Source organism: Antedon mediterranea, chromosome 7 (assembly GCF_964355755.1).
Source record: "Antedon mediterranea chromosome 7, ecAntMedi1.1, whole genome shotgun sequence".
In the NCBI taxonomy this organism is placed as follows: domain Eukaryota; kingdom Metazoa; phylum Echinodermata; class Crinoidea; order Comatulida; family Antedonidae; genus Antedon; species Antedon mediterranea.
In genome coordinates this window covers 4,612,786-4,631,863 of record NC_092676.1, presented here as the reverse complement: position 1 = coordinate 4,631,863, position 19,078 = coordinate 4,612,786, and the positions used below count along the sequence as shown (strand labels likewise).

Genomic DNA, 19,078 nt, shown 5'->3' with positions numbered 1-19,078 from the left:
GTCTGCTCTGACATAACACTTGTTTTAGCTATTTGTTGAATACGAATACGAATACGAATAGAACTTTTTTTGTTGAATATGCTATTTTAATGTCACAATAGTTATTCACTTTGAACAAAAATTGGATCGAAAAAAACTGTAATTCAAAGTAAAAAATAGTCAAATTTGTTTTGATTTAATTTTTAAACGTTTATTTAATCGTTTCATAAGTGAAAGCATTACTTTTTTTCATTTTTTTTTTCATGATTTTGGTGGACAATACATCTTTACTTTATTTGTATATTATATAAATCTAACGAAAAATACTCATAAAAACGAGAGTTCTTCAAAAGTATTATATGCAAAAGAAACACAACTTATGAATATAAAAGTAATAAACGTGTAAATAATAAGCTGCTACCCATCTGATGCTGGTACGTTGATTAAGAAATTGATTTTGATTGATTTTTGATTAAACAATCATTCAAAGTTCATATGCAAACGTCAAACCCGATCCTTTCATCTTTTTTTCATACAGAACATCAAAAGCTTCACTTTGGCTCACAGTGAAATAGTTCTTCCAGTCACCAACTTGTCCTACATTTTGATGAAACCAAAATGTCATTAAAGCATGGTAAAATGTTATGATGGTATGTGTTTGTGTGTGTTTAGAAATAAAAAAAAACTTACCCTTTCTCATAAATTGAAAATCTTGGTTCGAAGCAATTTCTTTCATCTTCTCATAGTTAGTTGTAGGATTCTTTTTCATACTACTAAATGTACAGTGCTGAACAACCTCCTTGAGTTTTCCATCAGGAATCGGCCACCCAAAAAACTTGGATACCTTCGTGATCGCTGCACCTAGATCCTGCAGAAACGAAATCCAATATTGTTTAATTCAGACTTCTTTTTTATGAATTCATTAGCATTGTAGTTTATATGCTTTAATGATTATTTCCATTTATTTCAGTTATTTATATCTAAACATTATTATTTGGTATCTTTCACGGGATAACACTGTATGTCTAATTAGCTTCACTTTCTTTCTAAACTGAACTTTGACATGTAAAAATATCTTTTTTTAATAAAAATAATGTGCGAGTGACTACTTTCAAAATAGATTATTTGAACCCAGATGAATTAGAGATTAGTATGACATATTTTACTACATTTATTTAAACTCAAGCAAATTAGAGTTGATAACACTATTTTAATTCTATTTTATCAAAGTATTATTCAAAGTATTTTATCTTTTAGCATTGGATGGTTTTATGGTACGGTAACTTTACTGAAAATGATAAGAATAAAATTGATAGACCACGTAAAATTGCACAACGTATTATTAAAGCTGATCTAACGCCTTGTTCATTTATCAATGAAAAGAGTATTTTTTTTAAAGTAAACAATATTATGAAACACCCCACTCATCCGTTACATTACTGTTATAACTTAAATAGATCAGGTATTAGGCTACGACCTCCAAGAGCAAATCTTTGTAGAACTAGAAAATCCTTCGTTGTAAATAGCATTCATATTTTTAATTCTAATGTAAGACGTTAATGCAATTTTTAAATAGTTTTACATTTTTATCAGTATTTTTAACGTTTTATCTTGTATTTTTAATCTGTTATAATACTGCACGTTTTAAATTGTTGCAATATTGTTGTTTTAATCTACCAAGCAAAGTGAATTTCCATTTTTATGGACAAATAAAATTTCTTGAATCTTGAATCTTGAATGCTGTAATTACCTTTTTCATATCTTCGTATTTGACAAATAATACATTGTCATCATTTCTTCTATTCCACCAATACAGGTTCATGTCAAACCACGAACCACCATGAACTAATATAACAATGAGAAGTTTCATACGGTAACTAGGCTAATATTGATTTTTTTAAATATTTCATTATTTAAATAAATATACTAAATATTGAGATTGAGGCATAGCAAAACTAACTTTTTTCTTGTTATGAAAGAAATTTTATAAACACATTACAGAGTTATTTAATAGAATGTTAGTACGCTTAATATAATATTGAAAAATTGAATGTAATAAAATTAAGTTTGTTATACTGTATGAAGAAAGTGAATTCGATTTCCCACACACACAAAAAAAAAGAAATTTAAGTTACCGTCACCAGCACAAAATGCGTTATAATAGTCATCCCAAGAATCGTACGTTTTCAAGAGTCTAAGCGACTGGTGAAAGTGAAAGAGAGACACGGCGTTATCTTTCGGATTTCTTGAAACATACACTATCTATTAAAAGAAAGGGTATATTCTTAAGAAATTATTTAAGTTATCTTTACTAGTTTGAGTTTTGAGTTTCTTTATTAAATAATCAAGGTCAATTAAAATACTGCACATAATTAATATAAAAATAGAAAACATTTCCGCAAAGGAACAGACCTTGATCACAAGGATAGCCAAGACAAGTTTCCTTGTTTTCACTTGGGTCCTAAACAAGATTAAATAGACACAATGTTCATTAGAACATTTAATCACAGGTGAGGATCAATTCCGGCTGTTAATTACTTACTGGTCTCTATTATGTGTTTCACGGTCCGGCCGCCGTGCAAATAAAAAGTTCAACTGAGATTAACTAGAGATACTTTGTTCAATAGAACGTAATCACAAATGAGGATCAACCGGCTTAATTACTTGTAATGTAAGTTCTCTTTACTAGGCCTAGGTCTACTAGCAATCCCCTTCCCCAAAGCCTCACGCTCGCCGGTCACGTACCATTCGAAAACATTGAAGCAAACAAAATAACAGTATCAGCATATATACTCAAGAAAAACGAGTAGGCCTAATAGACTGTGATAAAAATAACCTCATTAAATATCCAAGATGTTTTCTTATGAATTAACTCTTCTAATCATCACAACCAATGATGGCATTCCTTTCTTTTATTTACCTTTTCTTGTTTTTGTATTGTATTACTGTTTCTTATTGTTTATTATTCTTGTATTATTTGTCTTACCATTATTGAAGAAATGCTATTGAATTGAATTGTAGATACATATAGGCTATATAATATTATACAAAAAACGTGTTAATATGAAGATGAACAGTATACCATGGATGACACTTAAGAGGCCTGTAAACGAATTATGCCTTCCTGTTAACGAAAGATAAACGGTAGATCCGTAGCCAGGCCCACCTTTGGTTTCTTGTTAGTTAGTTCACTGGCCATCTGGTGACTCGGTAGATGAGTCTTCAGAAATCGTGGAGAAGGTTTTTTGGCTGCTAACACGTAGGGAGAATCTGATTTTTTGTCTTCAAAATCTAGGAAAGCAAAGCGATCATCAATTGCCTTCTCGTCTGCTTTCACAACATTACAATCATGGTACAGTACTGACATTATTTCCTGCATCCACGTGGTGCCTAAAATAAATCATGAAAAAATGTAAATGTAGTGGAGCTGTAGCTTGGTGGTTAACGTGCTTGCTTTCCAATCCCAAGGTCCAGGGTTCAATCCTGACCTAGTTCCAGGGTTCAATCCTGACCTAGTTCCAGGGTTCAATCCTGACCTAGTTCCAGGGTTCAATCCTGACCTAGTTCCAGGGTTGTGTTACGTGTGACGATAATCAGGTGTCGCATGCAAATGAATCAAGTCGCCGGTGGTCAAGTAGACGAATCAGAAGGGAGCGTTGTGATGGAAAGCTGTGTTGGGTGTGCGATACAAGGGAAGGACACACTATCGAGACGGTACAAGTCGGAGATGGTAGGCTTTCTGGACAGTGGATATGGGACTGTGTAATTATGGAATAAAGACTTGCAGTGAAGTGTGTTCGAGACTGAAAGCGAGGCAGGACGCAAGGACAATAAGAATGGAAAAGTTGTGATTGAATGTACGGATGCCTAGGCAAACCAACCACTCGGTATCATTCGTATTGTTGTACAGTAGAATTATAGTTTTGTTGTTATGTAATGCATCGTGTCTTTTTCACTTACCAGCCTTTGGAAATGTGATAACCCAAATATCATCTTGACGAACTTTGAATGTTTTCATTGCCTCTAAGAGTTTATCTGAAGTACCCCAAGGATGTCTGACACCACCAACAACACGATCAATCTCTGCATGTTCTTTGTTTGTTTCTGATGACATCGTACTTCTGAATATTTCTATTAACACTTAAATAAAAAAAAAGAGAATTTAGTCTTTTGAAACTAATTAAAAAATTATCTATTGAACTAATAATTGAACTTTATTTATCAATATTTATTATAAATAAGTCTTTTTTAGGCATAGGGCTGGATTTGAAAGACTTGAGTATATTATTGTTATCACAAGTAGGGATCAACCGGCTTTCATGTTAAAGACGTATTGTCCCCCAAAACATGAAAAATAAAGATTAATAAAATCAGACTTTGATTGTAGTTTTAATCAAGTTATCACTTTCTTTTTTTTAAATTTTATTTTCTATATTTCATAAAACAGTATACATTACATAACTTGGTTACATTACAAAGTAATACAAAATAAAAAAAACCGGAAAACATTAATGTTTTCAGTTATAAAATGACAAAATAATGGTTAAATTCAACCAAAAACCCATTTGCTGGAAGCCAATTTGACAATTTGTTTGCTTTAATTTACATTTTTTTAGGTAAACACATTTTTTTCGGACAAACTGGATAACTATTAGGTGACATTGAAATGGTATATTCAACAACAAAACAACACAATTATTTGTTAGGGGACAATACATCTTTAATTAGTTGCTGGTCTTTAATAAAATATTATACGTTTCACGGTCCAGCCGCCGTGCAAATAAAAAGTTTGAGTTTTGAGTTTCTCGAGGTCAATTAGAATACTGTACATAAATATCAAAATAAAACTGAAATGGAAACATTTTGCAAAGACCTTGATCACAAGGATAGCCAAGACAAGTTTCCTTGTTTCCACTTGGGTCCTGAACAAGATTAAATAGACACAATGTTCATTAGAACATTTAATCACAAGTGAGGATCAATTCCGGCTGTTAATTAGCCTACTTACTGGTCTCTAATAAAATATTATGTGTTTCACGGTCCGGCCACCGTGCAAATAAAAAGAACAACTGAGATTAACTAGAGATACTTTGTTCAATAGAGCATAATCACAAATGGAGATCAACCGGCTTTCATGTTAATTAGTTGCTGGTATCTAATAAAATATTATGTGGTTCATGGTCCGGCCGCCGTGCAAATAAAAGAACAAGATTATTAAACTAGAACATAATCACAATTTTTTTCACGTTAATAACTTTTTGGTTCTAATAAAACATTAGGCCTATGTGTTAAAAAGAAAAAGAATAATCATGAACCTCACTTACAGAACGATACAGTCTTCTGTAATCCTTAAAACAAAAACTCTTCTTCTTCGTTTCAGCTGGTTTCAGTCGGCCTAGTATTCTATACGTATGAAACGCCTCAATCACCACTCTGCTGTACCTTAAACATACAGATATGACCACAATCCTTTTGATTGTTTTGGGAGATTTTGTCAATAAGTCTTATCAACTGATTTATAGTGCATTTATGAATAGCATTTACAATAAAAGTAAGTCAAGGGCTATATCATGTTGGCCTAGTATCAATAATCCTAATCTGATGTGCATCAGTCGAAGCTTGTCATGAATGTGTATAGTCAGTAGGCCTATCATAATGTAACGAACATGTGCCGCTGTATCAAGGAAACTTTCAAATAAACCTTAGTCCGTAGGAATAAATATGAAAGATAAATATCACAGCTAAGCAACCAGTTCATCTACATTACAATATGGTTTATTTTCAAATACGAATATTATTTTGTTCCAAAGTTCAGATGTCGAGTCGATATCGGCTTAAAACGTGTTCTTTTATTTCTGTTCTGTTATTTCTTCTGGGTGTTGTACGCACAAACATCAGATTGCGACAGCTAAATCTATCTGATTTTTATAAATATTTTTTCTACAATAACCATGGCCCTAGCATCTATATTGTATCAAGAGCATCTTAACTATAGGCCTACTGGTAGGTGATAAAACAAACATATTCATATTAACATTATGACATAATTTATTACGAAATACGGACATTTCTTTCACCATAGGCCTATTCTATATCGGTTAAAGATGTATTGTCCCCCAAAACATAAAAAATGAAGTTTATCAGACTTTGAATAGGTAATTGTGTAGTTTTAATAATAATAATCACTTCTGTAGAAAAAAAAACGAAAAAAATGTTTCACTTATAAAATAACATAATAAATGGTTAAATTCAACCAAAAAATCAAATTGGCTGACAGCCAATTTGACTATTTTTTTGCTTTAAATGTCTAAATTCATAATTAGTAAAAAGAAGCAATACTGTGATGATCAAAAGAAAATGAATAATAATTTAATAATTTACAATAACAGCAAGTGGCAATCAACGGCAAGATCCGGGCGCTTTAAAATATTGCGGGAAAATAGCAGACTGTAGTTACATAGCCAATAGGAAACAAGGACATCGTTGTATTAACTATCATGTATTGCTGGTTCTGTTTACACAGAGGTACACAATGCTAAGCTCTGTCTACACTATTAAACTTTATGTGCCCCACTATGGACATGGTGATGTTATACCACTACCATTGGGCATATCACTACCATATTTCGGATTATCACTACCATATTTGGGCATATTACCACCGTATTTGAGCACATCACATTTTTTGTCAAACTAATCTAATAGTGTAGACAGAGCTTAACATTGTGTACCTCTGTGTAAACAGAACCTCCTGCAATAACTCGCGTGTTTTAGCAGAAACGGATCGGCGGTCTTGATCACTAAGCCGATTTTCCACTAGGCGAATTTGTTCGCGGGAATCGAAAGCGTCATGCTCTGCTTATGCGCATTCGAGTTTCGGTCTGTCATACTCCGAATTCTAGTTCCTTCGATTTTTCGCTGCACTAGTTCGAATTGTTTCTACTTTTTGCAAAGCGAAATATTGCGCAACCAATCACAGCTCAGAAAATGAGCTAAGACGCTTTCATGAGCACTCATCATGCGAATCGAAAACCTCAGCAGCAGCCACGCGAGGAACATGAATGTCGCAGCTAAAGTGGAAAGCGAGTAGGCGATTTGTTCTCTTCGTAACGTTGGATTCGCAAATTTGCCTAGTAGAAAATCGGCTTTAAATCTTTTCTTACTAAACGTATGTTTCATCTATTGAAACGTAATTCCTATTGCTTTTTATATAGTGTATTCAAACGTCAGGCCCGAACCTTCCATTTTTTCTTCGTAAAGTTTGTCAAACGTTTCACTTTGGCTCACAGTGAAATAATTCTTCCAGTCGCCAACTTGACCTACAGTGTGAAGAACAGATTTATATAACTATTGTTTCTAATTTTACGGATAACCAAACGACCATGCGCAAAACAACAATAATATGGTATTTATTTTTAATTTGATATCCTTAAATTTTTGGATAATCTTTGATTTGGATTAAAAGAGACGGATTATGTTAAACAAGAATATTACCTTGGTTAACAACAAGTGAGAAAACTTCAAGATAGATTGTCTTAAAAATAATGTGTTTAGCAAACTGAATTTCTCAAATCTGCGGAAACTTGTAGAAGTTCGTAGGCCTATATAAACGTTTCTCACTCACGGGCATGTCTCAAAGTGGACAGCGCCGCTGCGTAATATCTGCTTTTCCAAAAATGTTATAGGTCTACTACTAAATAATTACCTTTTCTCATAAACTGAAAATTTGATGTTTCAACTTTTACAATATTTGTCCAGTTTGCCTTTGGATTTTTCTTCATACTACTAAAGGAGCAGTGTTGAACAATCTCTTCTAATTTTCCTCCAGGAATCGGCCAACCAAAAAACTCTGAAACTTTTACAATTACTGCTCCAAGATCCTGTAACAGATATTTTATGTTATTTTCCTGTAACATAGACTTCATTTATTACCTTAAAAATTACAAAATTATAGTTTAAAAAAAATTCATTAAACAGTTAATTTAACACGCCGTTAAAAATCAAATGCATTGGTTACTTTTTCAGTTACCTTTTTCATATCTTCATATTTGACAAACAATACATTGTCATCATTCCTTCTATTCCACCAGTAAAGGTTCATGTTAAACCACGAACCACCACGAACTAAACCGACAAAATAAGAAAAATCACGTACCAAAAACCGAAACAAAATATTGTCCGTACGAATCTAAATAAACTAATCGAAAACAATGTTTACATTGTTACATACATTAAAAATCTTGATATTAAAACTGAAATGATAAAAAATTATTACCGTCGCCATCACAGAAAGCGGAAAAATAATCATCCCATGAATTATACTTTCTCAGGTGTTTAAGATATTGGTGATAATGAAAAAGAGACACTGCATTGTCTTTGGGATTTCTTCCAACATACACAATCTAAGAATATCAGAAAGACATCTAACTACGCTTGGTTGATTTTTCAATAACTTTGAGTCAAGTCTACATTCTGTGATTCTTAGTCTAGTAAGTCTAGTCTACGCTAGCAAACGTTGGAAACCTGAAGTTTGTTAAGCCCAGACTAGACTAAGAACCACAGAATGTAGACTTAACATAAGTTAACTTAGACATCATCGTACGACCACGAGGCCGACCGAAACGTCTTTACTCGTCGGTGCTGTCTGGGTTGAATGCCGAAGAGACGATTCGTCTTAAAAAAGCGTTTTTAGGTCGTCGGAAGAACTTTAACATGTTTAATTTTCTACCGACGAGGCGGGCCTCGTCATTCGACGCTGTCTGAGTTGGCCTTAAGTGTAGACCAGTTTCCAAACTTCGAAAAACTGCAGAAAACGGATTTGCAGGAGTTAAACCTAATATACACTGGCAAACTTCTATGTAGACCAGTTAGGCTTAGTGACAGTTGAAAGGTTAGAGAACTAGAGATCAAAATCGTTTAAACAAAATATAATATAATAATGTCTCTTTTCATAAACACCACACCAACCTTTGGGTTCTTTGTGTTGATCTCACTTGCCATTTGATGGCTTTGTAGATGTGTTTTTAGAAACCTTGGAGAGGGCTTTTTGGCTGCTAACACATGGGGTGGATATACGTCAGATTCTCCACTTGTTCGATCTAAATATGTAAATCGATACATTATATCAACCTCATCTGCTTTCTCAATATCGCAGCCGTAGTAGAGGACAGAAATAACTTCAGACATCCAGGTAGTTCCTAAAAACAATTTAATACAAATCTTGTTTTGATGCATTTAAATCTTAAAAGAATGTTATATATAACCAAAGAACTTATAACACAAGAATCTCCTGTTCTTCAATTTGCATTCAAAACACAGTATCGGAAGTACAGGGTTAACAGGTCAAACTGGGTGACGCCATTTCACAGCATGGAGCAGCGCCCCCTCCAAACTAGGAAGTCAATTACTCTACCCCGCTAGAGTATTAGCAGATCCCCTCTATGATTTTGACTTTCTAATTTGATGCGGGCGCCCTACTCCTCGTAACTCCTCAGTCAATTACTCTATCCCCCCTAGAGCATTAGCAGATCCCCTCTATGATTTTGACTTTCTAATTTGATGCGGGCGCCCTACTCCATGGCTCACAATGGCGCCACCCATAGCTCTATTCAATCCCACAATGCCTTTCGAAATTGTTACGCGCTTCGGACGAACAGGAGATTCTTGTGTTATAAGTTCTTTGATATAGCCCAATGTTTACTATCTGAACTCCAAACTTTCAATTACCCGCTTTCGGAAATGTGATTATCCAGATATCATCGTGACGAACTTCAAACGTTTGCATCGCTTGCAGGATTTCATCTGACGTCACCCAAGGATGGCGCACTCCACCAACTACACGATCAATTTCCATGATTCTCAGCTTACCGTGCTAAATACTGTACTACAGTACAAATGAAATATTAAAGATGTATTGTCCACCTGAAAAATAATGTTTAAAAAAACTACAAAATAACCTATTCAAAGTCTAATTTAATTATGATTTCATTTCATGTTTTAGTGGGCAACACAAAATTATTTTTTAATTTGTATGCAAAAATTGAAATTATTTGCACGTAGCGCAACTAGTAAGTATCAGTCGTATGATCCAGTATTTTTAAATAGCATAGCGACTTCAAAATGAACCCGGAACTTAACTATCGACTTTGAGTCTGACTGAAGAATTATTGGGTCTCTTCAATTAAGGCACATATGGCGTGCCATATATTTAGATTCTGCAATTACCTGTAGATAAACAATCGTATACAAAAGAATTGTATTGTCTTTTTTTATACGCTTGTTTGAATATCGGGATGTGATTATCTCGAGGATTGCCTGCAGTAATAATTGCAATTGTGCAGGCCTTCAACAATGGAGTGAAATATTGCTCCTTAGCTACTGTACAATTACCTGACGCCTAGCTGTAGGCCTCCCTCCCTACCTTAATTTATTTTTAAAACGTCTTCCGGCGCACGTCGAAAAGACTAGAACCAAAGAACCTTGATTATAAGTTCATTGTTAGAAATGTATTCAGCAGCAGCTAAACACGTACTGTATTCCATTTTATGTAGAGGGCGCTATGATGTCAAGAGCTTTAAACAAAAATAGCAAGGGCCCAGTATTATATTTTTATTTTATTCATTTCGGCAATAAACATAAAATAATAATAATTACAAAAAAAACATAAAAATATATATATATATATATAAAAAACAAGACACGAGGCCGAGGAAAGAAAAAAGCATTAAACAAACGCTGTCACCGGTAAGGTGTGTCTCTCCAATACATAAATAACAAATAACAAGAATATATACAAATATACAAATATAGTAGACATATCATTTCATTTAAAAATTTAAAAAGTTTCTCTCCGACATTTAAAATATAGCTTTAGAGATAATTTAAAATTAATAAAAGAACCATTAACAAAAATATCACGAATCTCATTGGGTATGGAATTCCAAGTTCTAGTGAATCTGGTCGGGATGCAAAATTTTGACATATCATTACTGGAGCGAAGATGCTTGAAAGTGAGAGTATCATGACGATTATTAACTATGAGTAAATTATAAATAATAGATCTTTGATGATAAAGTAAAACATTGCAAACAAATAGAACAGTATAACAATCTCTAATAGCGATTGTGGATGGGATATCAAGAGTGTCTAGTCTCCCATCATATGACTCTTCCTGACGACGTTGATGTAAGATCAACCGGGTGGCCCGTCTCTGGATTTGCTCAATCATTTAAATTTGACATATGCGATAAGGGTACCACACCTCGCAACAGTACTGTATATGAGGGAGGACTAGACACTGGTATAATTTTAAAAGAACGGCCCGTAGAACAACCACCAGCAATTGCTCTAACAAGACCCAGTGTTCTATTACACTTATTTACAACCTCATGGACTTGTTTAGACCATGACAAATCATCGGATATGTACACACCAAGAATTTTCAGATGTGCAATGTGCAATAACCTGATCGTTAAGTACATAGTCATTAGAAGATGGAGCTCTCCTTCTATCGATAGACAAGATGTTACATTTAGTAGGGTTTAAAATAAGTTTGTTTAAAATAGACCATTCAGAGATTTTGTTAATGTCTCTCTGTAAGGAAATAAAATCACAATAAGAATAAACTGCTTTACTAATAAATGTATCGTCAGCATATTGGTACGGTTTACTTTCCAAGTGAAGATTTAAGTCATTCACGTAAATGTTGAACAATAATGGCCCCAAGACTGACCCCTGGGGGACACCTGACTTGACTAAACACCAGTCAGATTGGACACCATTAAAAATTACTCTTTGCTTACGACCAGATAAGAAAGAGTTAATCCATTTTAATAATACACCGCCAACACCATACGTTTTTGAAAGCTTATTCACCAGATTGTCATGCGAGATGGAATCAAATGCCCTACTGTAATCAAGAGCCACGACATCAATCCGTGGTGCCCCATTATCTAAAGCCTTAACCCAGGATGTTGTAGCCTCAGCCAAAACTGAGGAACAAGATTTTCCTGGAGTAAAACCATATTGGCCATCAAACATGAGTCCAAATTCGTTCAGATGAAGACGGAGTTCATCGGTGACAATACTCTCGAGCACCTTTGAGAACAAAGATGTCAGTGCAATTGGTCTATAGTTGCATAGGTTCGTCTTGCTGAGCTTCTTATGGACTGGTGCGATGTTTGCACATTTCCATGCCGAAGGAAGTTCACCACTTTCCAAACTGAAGTTAAAAACATCGGCAAGTAATGGCGATAAACCTTTGGCACAGAGTTTTAACATTTGAGATGTAATGCCATCGGGCCCGGCAGCTTTGCCCAAAGAGAGTTTCATGATCTTCCTGAAAACAACAATGGAATGGACAATAATGTTTGCTAGAGTAGTAACCTCTAGTCTGGGTGATGTAGATTCATCTGTTAATGGGTCATTCTGGGTAAAATAAGATTCGAATAGTGAATTAAACGCGTTCGCAATTGTCCTTGGATCGGAGCACATTGTATCATTAATCACAAATGAAGAACAATTTGCAGACTTCCGTTTAGACTGGACATACTGCCAGAATTGCTTCATATTATCAGCTTTTCCCATTAATTCATCAATATATTTACTGTGGGAACGATTTGTGACATATCTTATTTTATTACGCAGTTTTTTATAAGCAGTCCAGTCATTAATGTTTCCACTTGTCTAGCGCGGTTAAACAATTTTCTCTTTTTGACTGCCATTTTTTTAATTTCGGGGAAAATCCAGGGCTTGGTCTTTCGGCGTTGATTTCTATGTGGGATATGTAAATTCACACATTCCATAAATTTGGTAATAAAATTAGACCATACTCCATTAACCGATTCACATTCAATGGATTCCCAAGTGATGTTCCCAATACCTTCATTAATAGCCTCGACGTTAGTTTTAGCGTAAAAATATTGTTTGTTTGCGTAACAAATAGTTGGAAAGACAGCTACTACAGTCATACTAAAACTAAGATATCTTTATTTCCGAAAAAATGAACGCCATACATACTATCTTTGATAATATGAATACGTCACGCACGTCGTCACAACAAAGTCAGTTCGTGCGAATAAATTCACCTGCTGGAAAATCAGCAAAATAGTGTACTATTGGCAAGACTGAGATTTCATTTCAGCTAACCAAGCTACAAAAAAATAAATTTTGTTGACGTCATCAAAAAAAAACATTAGGTATCATTGTCTGTTGGTATATAGCTATTTAAAAGTGGACATTTATATTGATAGGACCAGGGAAGAGTGAAATTTTCTGCTAAGACTATGAATACACACATACAAAGAAAGTTCTTAGGAAACTATGCTCTTCTATGAGCTAATTTCAATCCCCTCCTACCTTTGTTTTAGCATATCCCATCCAATTTCATTTATATTCTCCAGTTTCCTTTTCAGAACTACATACGTGGTGTACTGCAAACTTTATATCAACAAGTAATACAACACTTACAATGAATGATATACTTTAAAAATTTAATTTGAGCTATTATTACATTTATTTGACACTAAAACATGCAAACTTTATATCAACAAGTAATACAATACTTACAATGAATAATATATACCTTAACAATTAAAATTAAGCCTATATATTTAGTGACACTAAAACATACACTTTATACAAGTACTATATTTCAATTCATTTATTTGAAAAGAATAAAATGAAATATATTACAGTATATTTCCAATATAAGACAATTTGACATAAATTCTCTAAAACTAGTATAGCATTGCATCTCTCATTATTATATTTTTTTTGGTTATTCATTTATCAGATTATTCCGATTGTCCAGTGGAAGATTTTCTTACAGTTTGATTCCAGTTTAAGTACAGTTATGACACGCCATGTGTGCCAAAATGTTTTTCTTTTTTTTAATGAATATTTATTTGCTGTCTAGCTAGCAGAACCTAGACTAAAACATTAAATGTTCAAATGACGCTGTATATAAAATAAAACAGAATTTCCATGAAAAACAATGTAAACAGAGGCTTATTATAATATTAAGTACAGTTATGACATGCTATTTGTGACAAAATGTATATAAAATATAAATTATATAACATATACTTTTTTTTCTGGAAGAGGTAAGACAATGGGTTACCATATTAAAAAATCAAGGAATTGTAAAATTGAGGTATTTTTAAAACGGAAACCTTATTACATATTTATTATCTAAATCTTATTTAAAGATGTATTGTCCCTTTCGACTAATTCCAAAAAAATAAAAAATAAAATATTTTGAAAAAAAGTGGGTCATTTTGAAGTATTTTAATAGTTATTAACTTTCACCAAAAATTAGTCGCAAAAAAAAATAATTTAACTGAAATACAGACGTTTTTTTGTTCAAAGTCAAAGTTTTCGATCAAAACATATCTCATAATGCAACGCGCTTGTTTGGCTACTCTGTATGCATAATCATAAAACTTCCTCGCGATCTGTGTGAAAATACCTTCTCAACCGTGACGAGTTGTAAACAATCCTAATTAGCATCATGAATAATGCATACTCGTGGTTTGAAATCTTTGGTTACTTTCGCTCCCGACAATTTTCCAGACGAAATGTAATCAAATTAATTTACCTGTTAATTACGTAAACTTGTTGTTTTTGGCTCGAATTTTCGACTTAAAGTGAATAACTTTAATATTACTTTGATATGGCCAATTTAAATTTAGAATATTTTGACCTTTATTTGTTGTGTTTCAAGGGATAATACAAGTGTTTCTATGTTACAATTAAACAAAATAAAATTTTGATCTAGTATCAATACATAAACTAAAAGCAGTGCCTCGATTTATATTTTTAATAATAATATTTTATAATATTATTATAAATATATTTCTCTTTATAATTCATATTCAAACGTCAAATCGGAACCTTTCATTTTCGCGTCGTTAAGTTTGTCCAATGCTTCACTTTGGCTCACAGTAAAATAGTTCTTCCAGTCGCCAACTTCGCCTAAAGAAATGTCAAAAATAATACAATAGGAGTTAAGTTGCAAGTTTGAAACAAGTTAATTTGAAGCTTTCTCTTTTAAAAATTACAGGTGGGTTACAAATTGCACTCCTCAACAAATGATGCTGTAGGTGTGCTGTTTCTATCTTAGTATGTTACTGGAGTTTTAGTTCACTTACCTTTTCTCATAAACTGAAAACTGTTAGTCGACTCAGATTTTGTAGAAAGAACTTTATAATTTGTCTTTGGATTTTCTTTCATACTACTAAAGGAGCAATGTTTAACAATCTCTTCTAGTTTTCCATCAGGAATCGGCCAACCGAAAAACTCTGAAACTTGTTTAACGATGGATCCAAGATCCTGCAAGAGAGATAGAAACTTTTTCACAGATAAACGTGAAAATATTGAATGAACGAAGCGCTGCAAAAATTTTAAAAAAATAATAAAAAATGATCATCTGTGTATAAAATACATATATAATAACTAAAATCCTACCTTTTTCATATCTTCGTATTTGACAAATAATACATTGTCATCATTTCTTCTATTCCACCAATAAAGGTTCATGTCAAACCATGAACCACCATGAACTAACAACAAAATGTTTTAGGTAAGTGCATTATGTCAAACATATTTCGATAAATAACAAATAATGTTGTCAGACGTCGCAAGTCTCGTGGTAATTGCTAATTTTTAGTAATTTCTCGTCTTTGGCTAAAGATGCATTTCTCATGATTGATTTGGACACATGATGGTGATTGTGCATGCTATCATTATGCTCTACTGATGACTAATCAACTTACTAAAAATGAAACAAAATGGGGGAAATAATTTTGTTCAGAGCTATAATATTTAAAGAGTTATGACAATACATTCACGGATTTTAGAAAGTCACGTGGTGTGCACACCGGTCATTTTTGTGTCCAACTATGCTTATGTAGAGTATGGAGTCAAGTCATTTGCTTAAAAAATGTATAACATTCACAAGGCTTTAACTATCGAATTTATTATCAAAACAATCAATTTGTTAAAGGTTTTTGTTGGGATAATGATAAAATTATAAAGTTACTGCGAACATGATTTTAAACAACAAAATGTAAAAACAATGCATTACTATAGAGAATTACTGTACAAACTTAACGCGCAGGCGTAGAACATGCATGAAGCGCACACCGCCATATATTGAACACATGTCGAAATTCAATATATGGCTCTGATTTTGTTTGAACTATAGCGCCATCTATAGGTTGACCAATTTTTTATAAAATCTTCAGGTATTGTATTATATTTGTTTTAAATTTAAGACGTTTGTCATCTGTGCAAACAATATTTATTATGAAGAGTGACCAATAATGTTTTAAAAAAAAATATGTTTCTTCATTATTATTATTTAAGGTTTTTGGTCCGGAATAACATTAAAGATGTATTGTCTACCAAAAACATGAAAAATGAAGATTCATTAAATAAAATACGTTATTTTGTAGTTTTAATAAAGTTAACACTTCCATAAAAAAAAAGAAAAAATTAATGTTTTCACTTATAAAATGACAAAATAAAACCTATTGGCTAGCAGCCAATTGACTATTTTTTACTTTCAATTAAAGTTTTTTTTACTTCAGGTAAATAAACATTTTTCTTCAATCGAATTTTGTGTCAAACTATTATTATGCGACATTAATGTCATATTCAACAAATGTTAAGAATTATTTTTTCAGGGGGACAATACATCTTTAATGATAAATATTATAAATATATATATAAATAAGCTTTATAACCTGTCCTAATAAAAACATTAATTTTTTATGGCTATTACAATGAAGCAACTCTAAACCAGGAGAAATTATTATGACTTTATTGACTGGGTCTCATTATAATAAAAAAGAACGATAAATATGATTTATTACCATCGCCGTCACAAAATGCGTTATAATAGTCTTCCCATGAGTCATAGCTTCTTAAAGCCTTGAGTGATTGGTGGAAATGGAAGAGAGACACAGCGTTGTCCTTTGCGTTTCTTCCAACATATACTATCTATAGTAAAAATAGATGAAATATAAATAAATTAAAGATATAAATACAGAATGTGGCAAGTATTATTTTAAGAAAAACTTAGTTTATTATAAAGTATAACCCCTATACTTCCAGGATCTAAGAAAGTGTCCTCTAAGTAGTTCCTCTATATAGTAGAACAGTCAATATTAAATGAATAGAATTTTCAACGAAACTTTATTGGCATCCTGAACACAGAAAATCAATTTTGTTATTTACTGTATCTTCAAATCCATTCATTTTTATTCAGTATATTACACATGTAAGTAAATTCTTGTCAGTTGATTGGATGATTGAGGTTCATGTGGCGTGCAATAATCTGCACTATTGTATGCTTTTGACATTATATATACGATTAGCTTTTTTGTACGAACAAGGAAAACTGTGAACGTCACCGTAATAGCAGTTAATCTTTCAGCTCATGAAATATTCCGCACCATCCAACTCATAAACATTTTTTTTATTATTCATGGTACTAGATGTAACATTTATTTTGTATCAAAATAATATATAAATTATTTCTTTTACAAGAATATTTCTATAAGTTTAATTTAAATCATAATGAACGGAAAATGTACAAAATGGGTTATGCAATTATTTGCATTACTGTGTTATAATTCTTGCATGCTTGCCTATGTAGTGTGTGGATAGGGCATGGCAGGTGTAAATATACCTCCATGGATAGGGTATGTGTTACCTTTGGTTTCTTTGTGTTGATTTCCTTTGCCATCTGATGGCTTGGCAGGTGGGTCTTCAGAAACCTCGGAGAAGGTGTTTTAGCTGCCAATAAATGAGGTGGATCTGCTCCAGGTCTTGCAAGATCCAAAAACGTAAATCTTTGGTTTAATACAATTTCATCAGCTTTGTCAAAATCACCTTGGTGGTACACACATGAGATTACTTCTGACATCCATGTAGTTCCTAAAATAAGGCATTGTAAATCAACATTTTTTATATTTTTTTTATTCAATATTTCACTCCGAGGCTCCTTACAAGGCACATCCTTAGTCTAATCAACATTTAGCCATTACAGTGGTAAACCAACTCAAAATTTGGTGTTAATTGCTTAAATAAAGTCCCTTGAAACACAAAAAATGAAGGTCAAAATATTCTAAATTCTTTAAATAATTACTTGAAAAACTGTACATTTCTTACCCGCTTTTGGAAATGTAATCACCCAGATATCGTCTTGACGAACTTCAAATGTATTCATCGCTTCCAGGATTTCATCGGAGGTCACCCAAGGATGGCGCACTCCACCAACTACACGATCAATTTCCATGTTTCGCTTCTTAATACTAAATAAAATATAAGTAGAAATTACTCGAAATTAACCCTATTTATTAATTAAGGGGAACTTTGTTGGGACCTGAAGTATAACTATTAGTATAAAAATAGGGCCCGGGGGTGTCCCAGCCACTCACTGCCAGGCATGAATATGATGGTAATATGTAAAAATTAAAAAGAATATTGAACCCGGCTCCATTTATTTCATGGATAGCCTAGTTGGTTAAAGTTTCCTCTTATTAATTAGAGGTGTTCCAATAAGAGTGGTTCCCTTGGTTTGAACGGCGTCAGAAATAGGCTGTCGACGGGACACTCACACGACTTGCACGACCACATCGTTCCTGGCTTTCATCTGCTGCGAGTGAGCTGGTGGAGGCCGACTTAGGCCTACTACCTGGCCTAGCCTAGTAGGCTACCCTACGTATATATTTATCCTCATGGACTGACCCCGAATTATGCCAGAGACCAGTGTCTAATATTTCTACAGTATATGATTAATATTTAACAAATACAACAGTACTCACCCACTAATATCTTATAAATGCAATTTATCTACTTTAAACAAGGCTCGCGTGTCAGAAGTGCATTGTCATCATGCACACATGCATAAAAAACAGGGTCGATCTTTAAAAATACCGGTTATGGTACGGTACGCCGATTAGAGTATTAACGAATTAAAAGATAGATACATAATTCCTAAATTTATAATTGATCCTCACCCCCACTAAATAATTATGATGATGTTAATGGACGAACCCAGGACTAAAGCTTTCAATTAACACCACTGGACATT

General features: G+C 33.1%; 2 protein-coding genes across 2 annotated transcripts; both read right to left on the bottom strand.

Annotated features, from left to right (window-relative positions):
• Positions 1 to 243: 243 nt before the first annotated feature.
• On the bottom strand, positions 244 to 10,518 carry LOC140054968 (uncharacterized). Its single transcript, XM_072100110.1, has 13 exons — positions 10,400 to 10,518; positions 9,706 to 9,900; positions 8,947 to 9,176; positions 8,255 to 8,381; positions 8,009 to 8,103; positions 7,685 to 7,859; positions 7,218 to 7,298; positions 3,940 to 4,119; positions 3,146 to 3,369; positions 2,115 to 2,241; positions 1,730 to 1,824; positions 670 to 847; positions 244 to 576 (listed from the first exon to the last, which is right to left on the bottom strand). Exons 2-13 carry the CDS (start codon positions 9,830 to 9,832, stop codon positions 464 to 466), a joined length of 1,752 nt encoding a protein of 583 aa, XP_071956211.1. The 5' UTR covers positions 9,833 to 9,900; positions 10,400 to 10,518; the 3' UTR covers positions 244 to 463.
• A 3,106-nt stretch (positions 10,519 to 13,624) lies between these two features.
• On the bottom strand, positions 13,625 to 18,897 carry LOC140055638 (sulfotransferase 1C4-like). The gene is made up of 7 exons (XM_072100985.1): positions 18,810 to 18,897; positions 18,154 to 18,296; positions 17,696 to 17,919; positions 16,854 to 16,980; positions 15,445 to 15,539; positions 15,129 to 15,309; positions 13,625 to 14,952 (listed from the first exon to the last, which is right to left on the bottom strand). The coding sequence occupies exons 2-7, from the start codon at positions 18,278 to 18,280 to the stop codon at positions 14,840 to 14,842; spliced, it is 867 nt and encodes a 288-aa protein (XP_071957086.1). The 5' UTR covers positions 18,281 to 18,296; positions 18,810 to 18,897; the 3' UTR covers positions 13,625 to 14,839.
• Positions 18,898 to 19,078: the final 181 nt, after the last annotated feature.

Bases quoted from the DNA above. Each gene is read 5' to 3' on its own strand.
- LOC140054968 (XM_072100110.1), bottom strand. From the start codon at position 9,832: ATGGAAATTGATCGTGTAGTTGGTGGAGTGCGCCATCCTTGGGTGACG. The intron at 8,382-8,946 runs GTTGGTGTGGTG...TGATATTCTTAG, and splicing joins TCAACACAAAGAACCCAAAG to ATTGTGTATGTTGGAAGAAA. The intron at 3,370-3,939 runs GTAAGTGAAAAA...GATTTATTTTAG, and splicing joins TATCACATTTCCAAAGGCTG to GCACCACGTGGATGCAGGAA.
- LOC140055638 (XM_072100985.1), bottom strand. From the start codon at position 18,280: ATGGAAATTGATCGTGTAGTTGGTGGAGTGCGCCATCCTTGGGTGACC. The intron at 16,981-17,695 runs GTAACACATACC...TTTTTACTATAG, and splicing joins TCAACACAAAGAAACCAAAG to ATAGTATATGTTGGAAGAAA. The intron at 15,540-16,853 runs GTAATAAATCAT...TTTTGTTGTTAG, and splicing joins CGCATTTTGTGACGGCGATG to TTCATGGTGGTTCATGGTTT.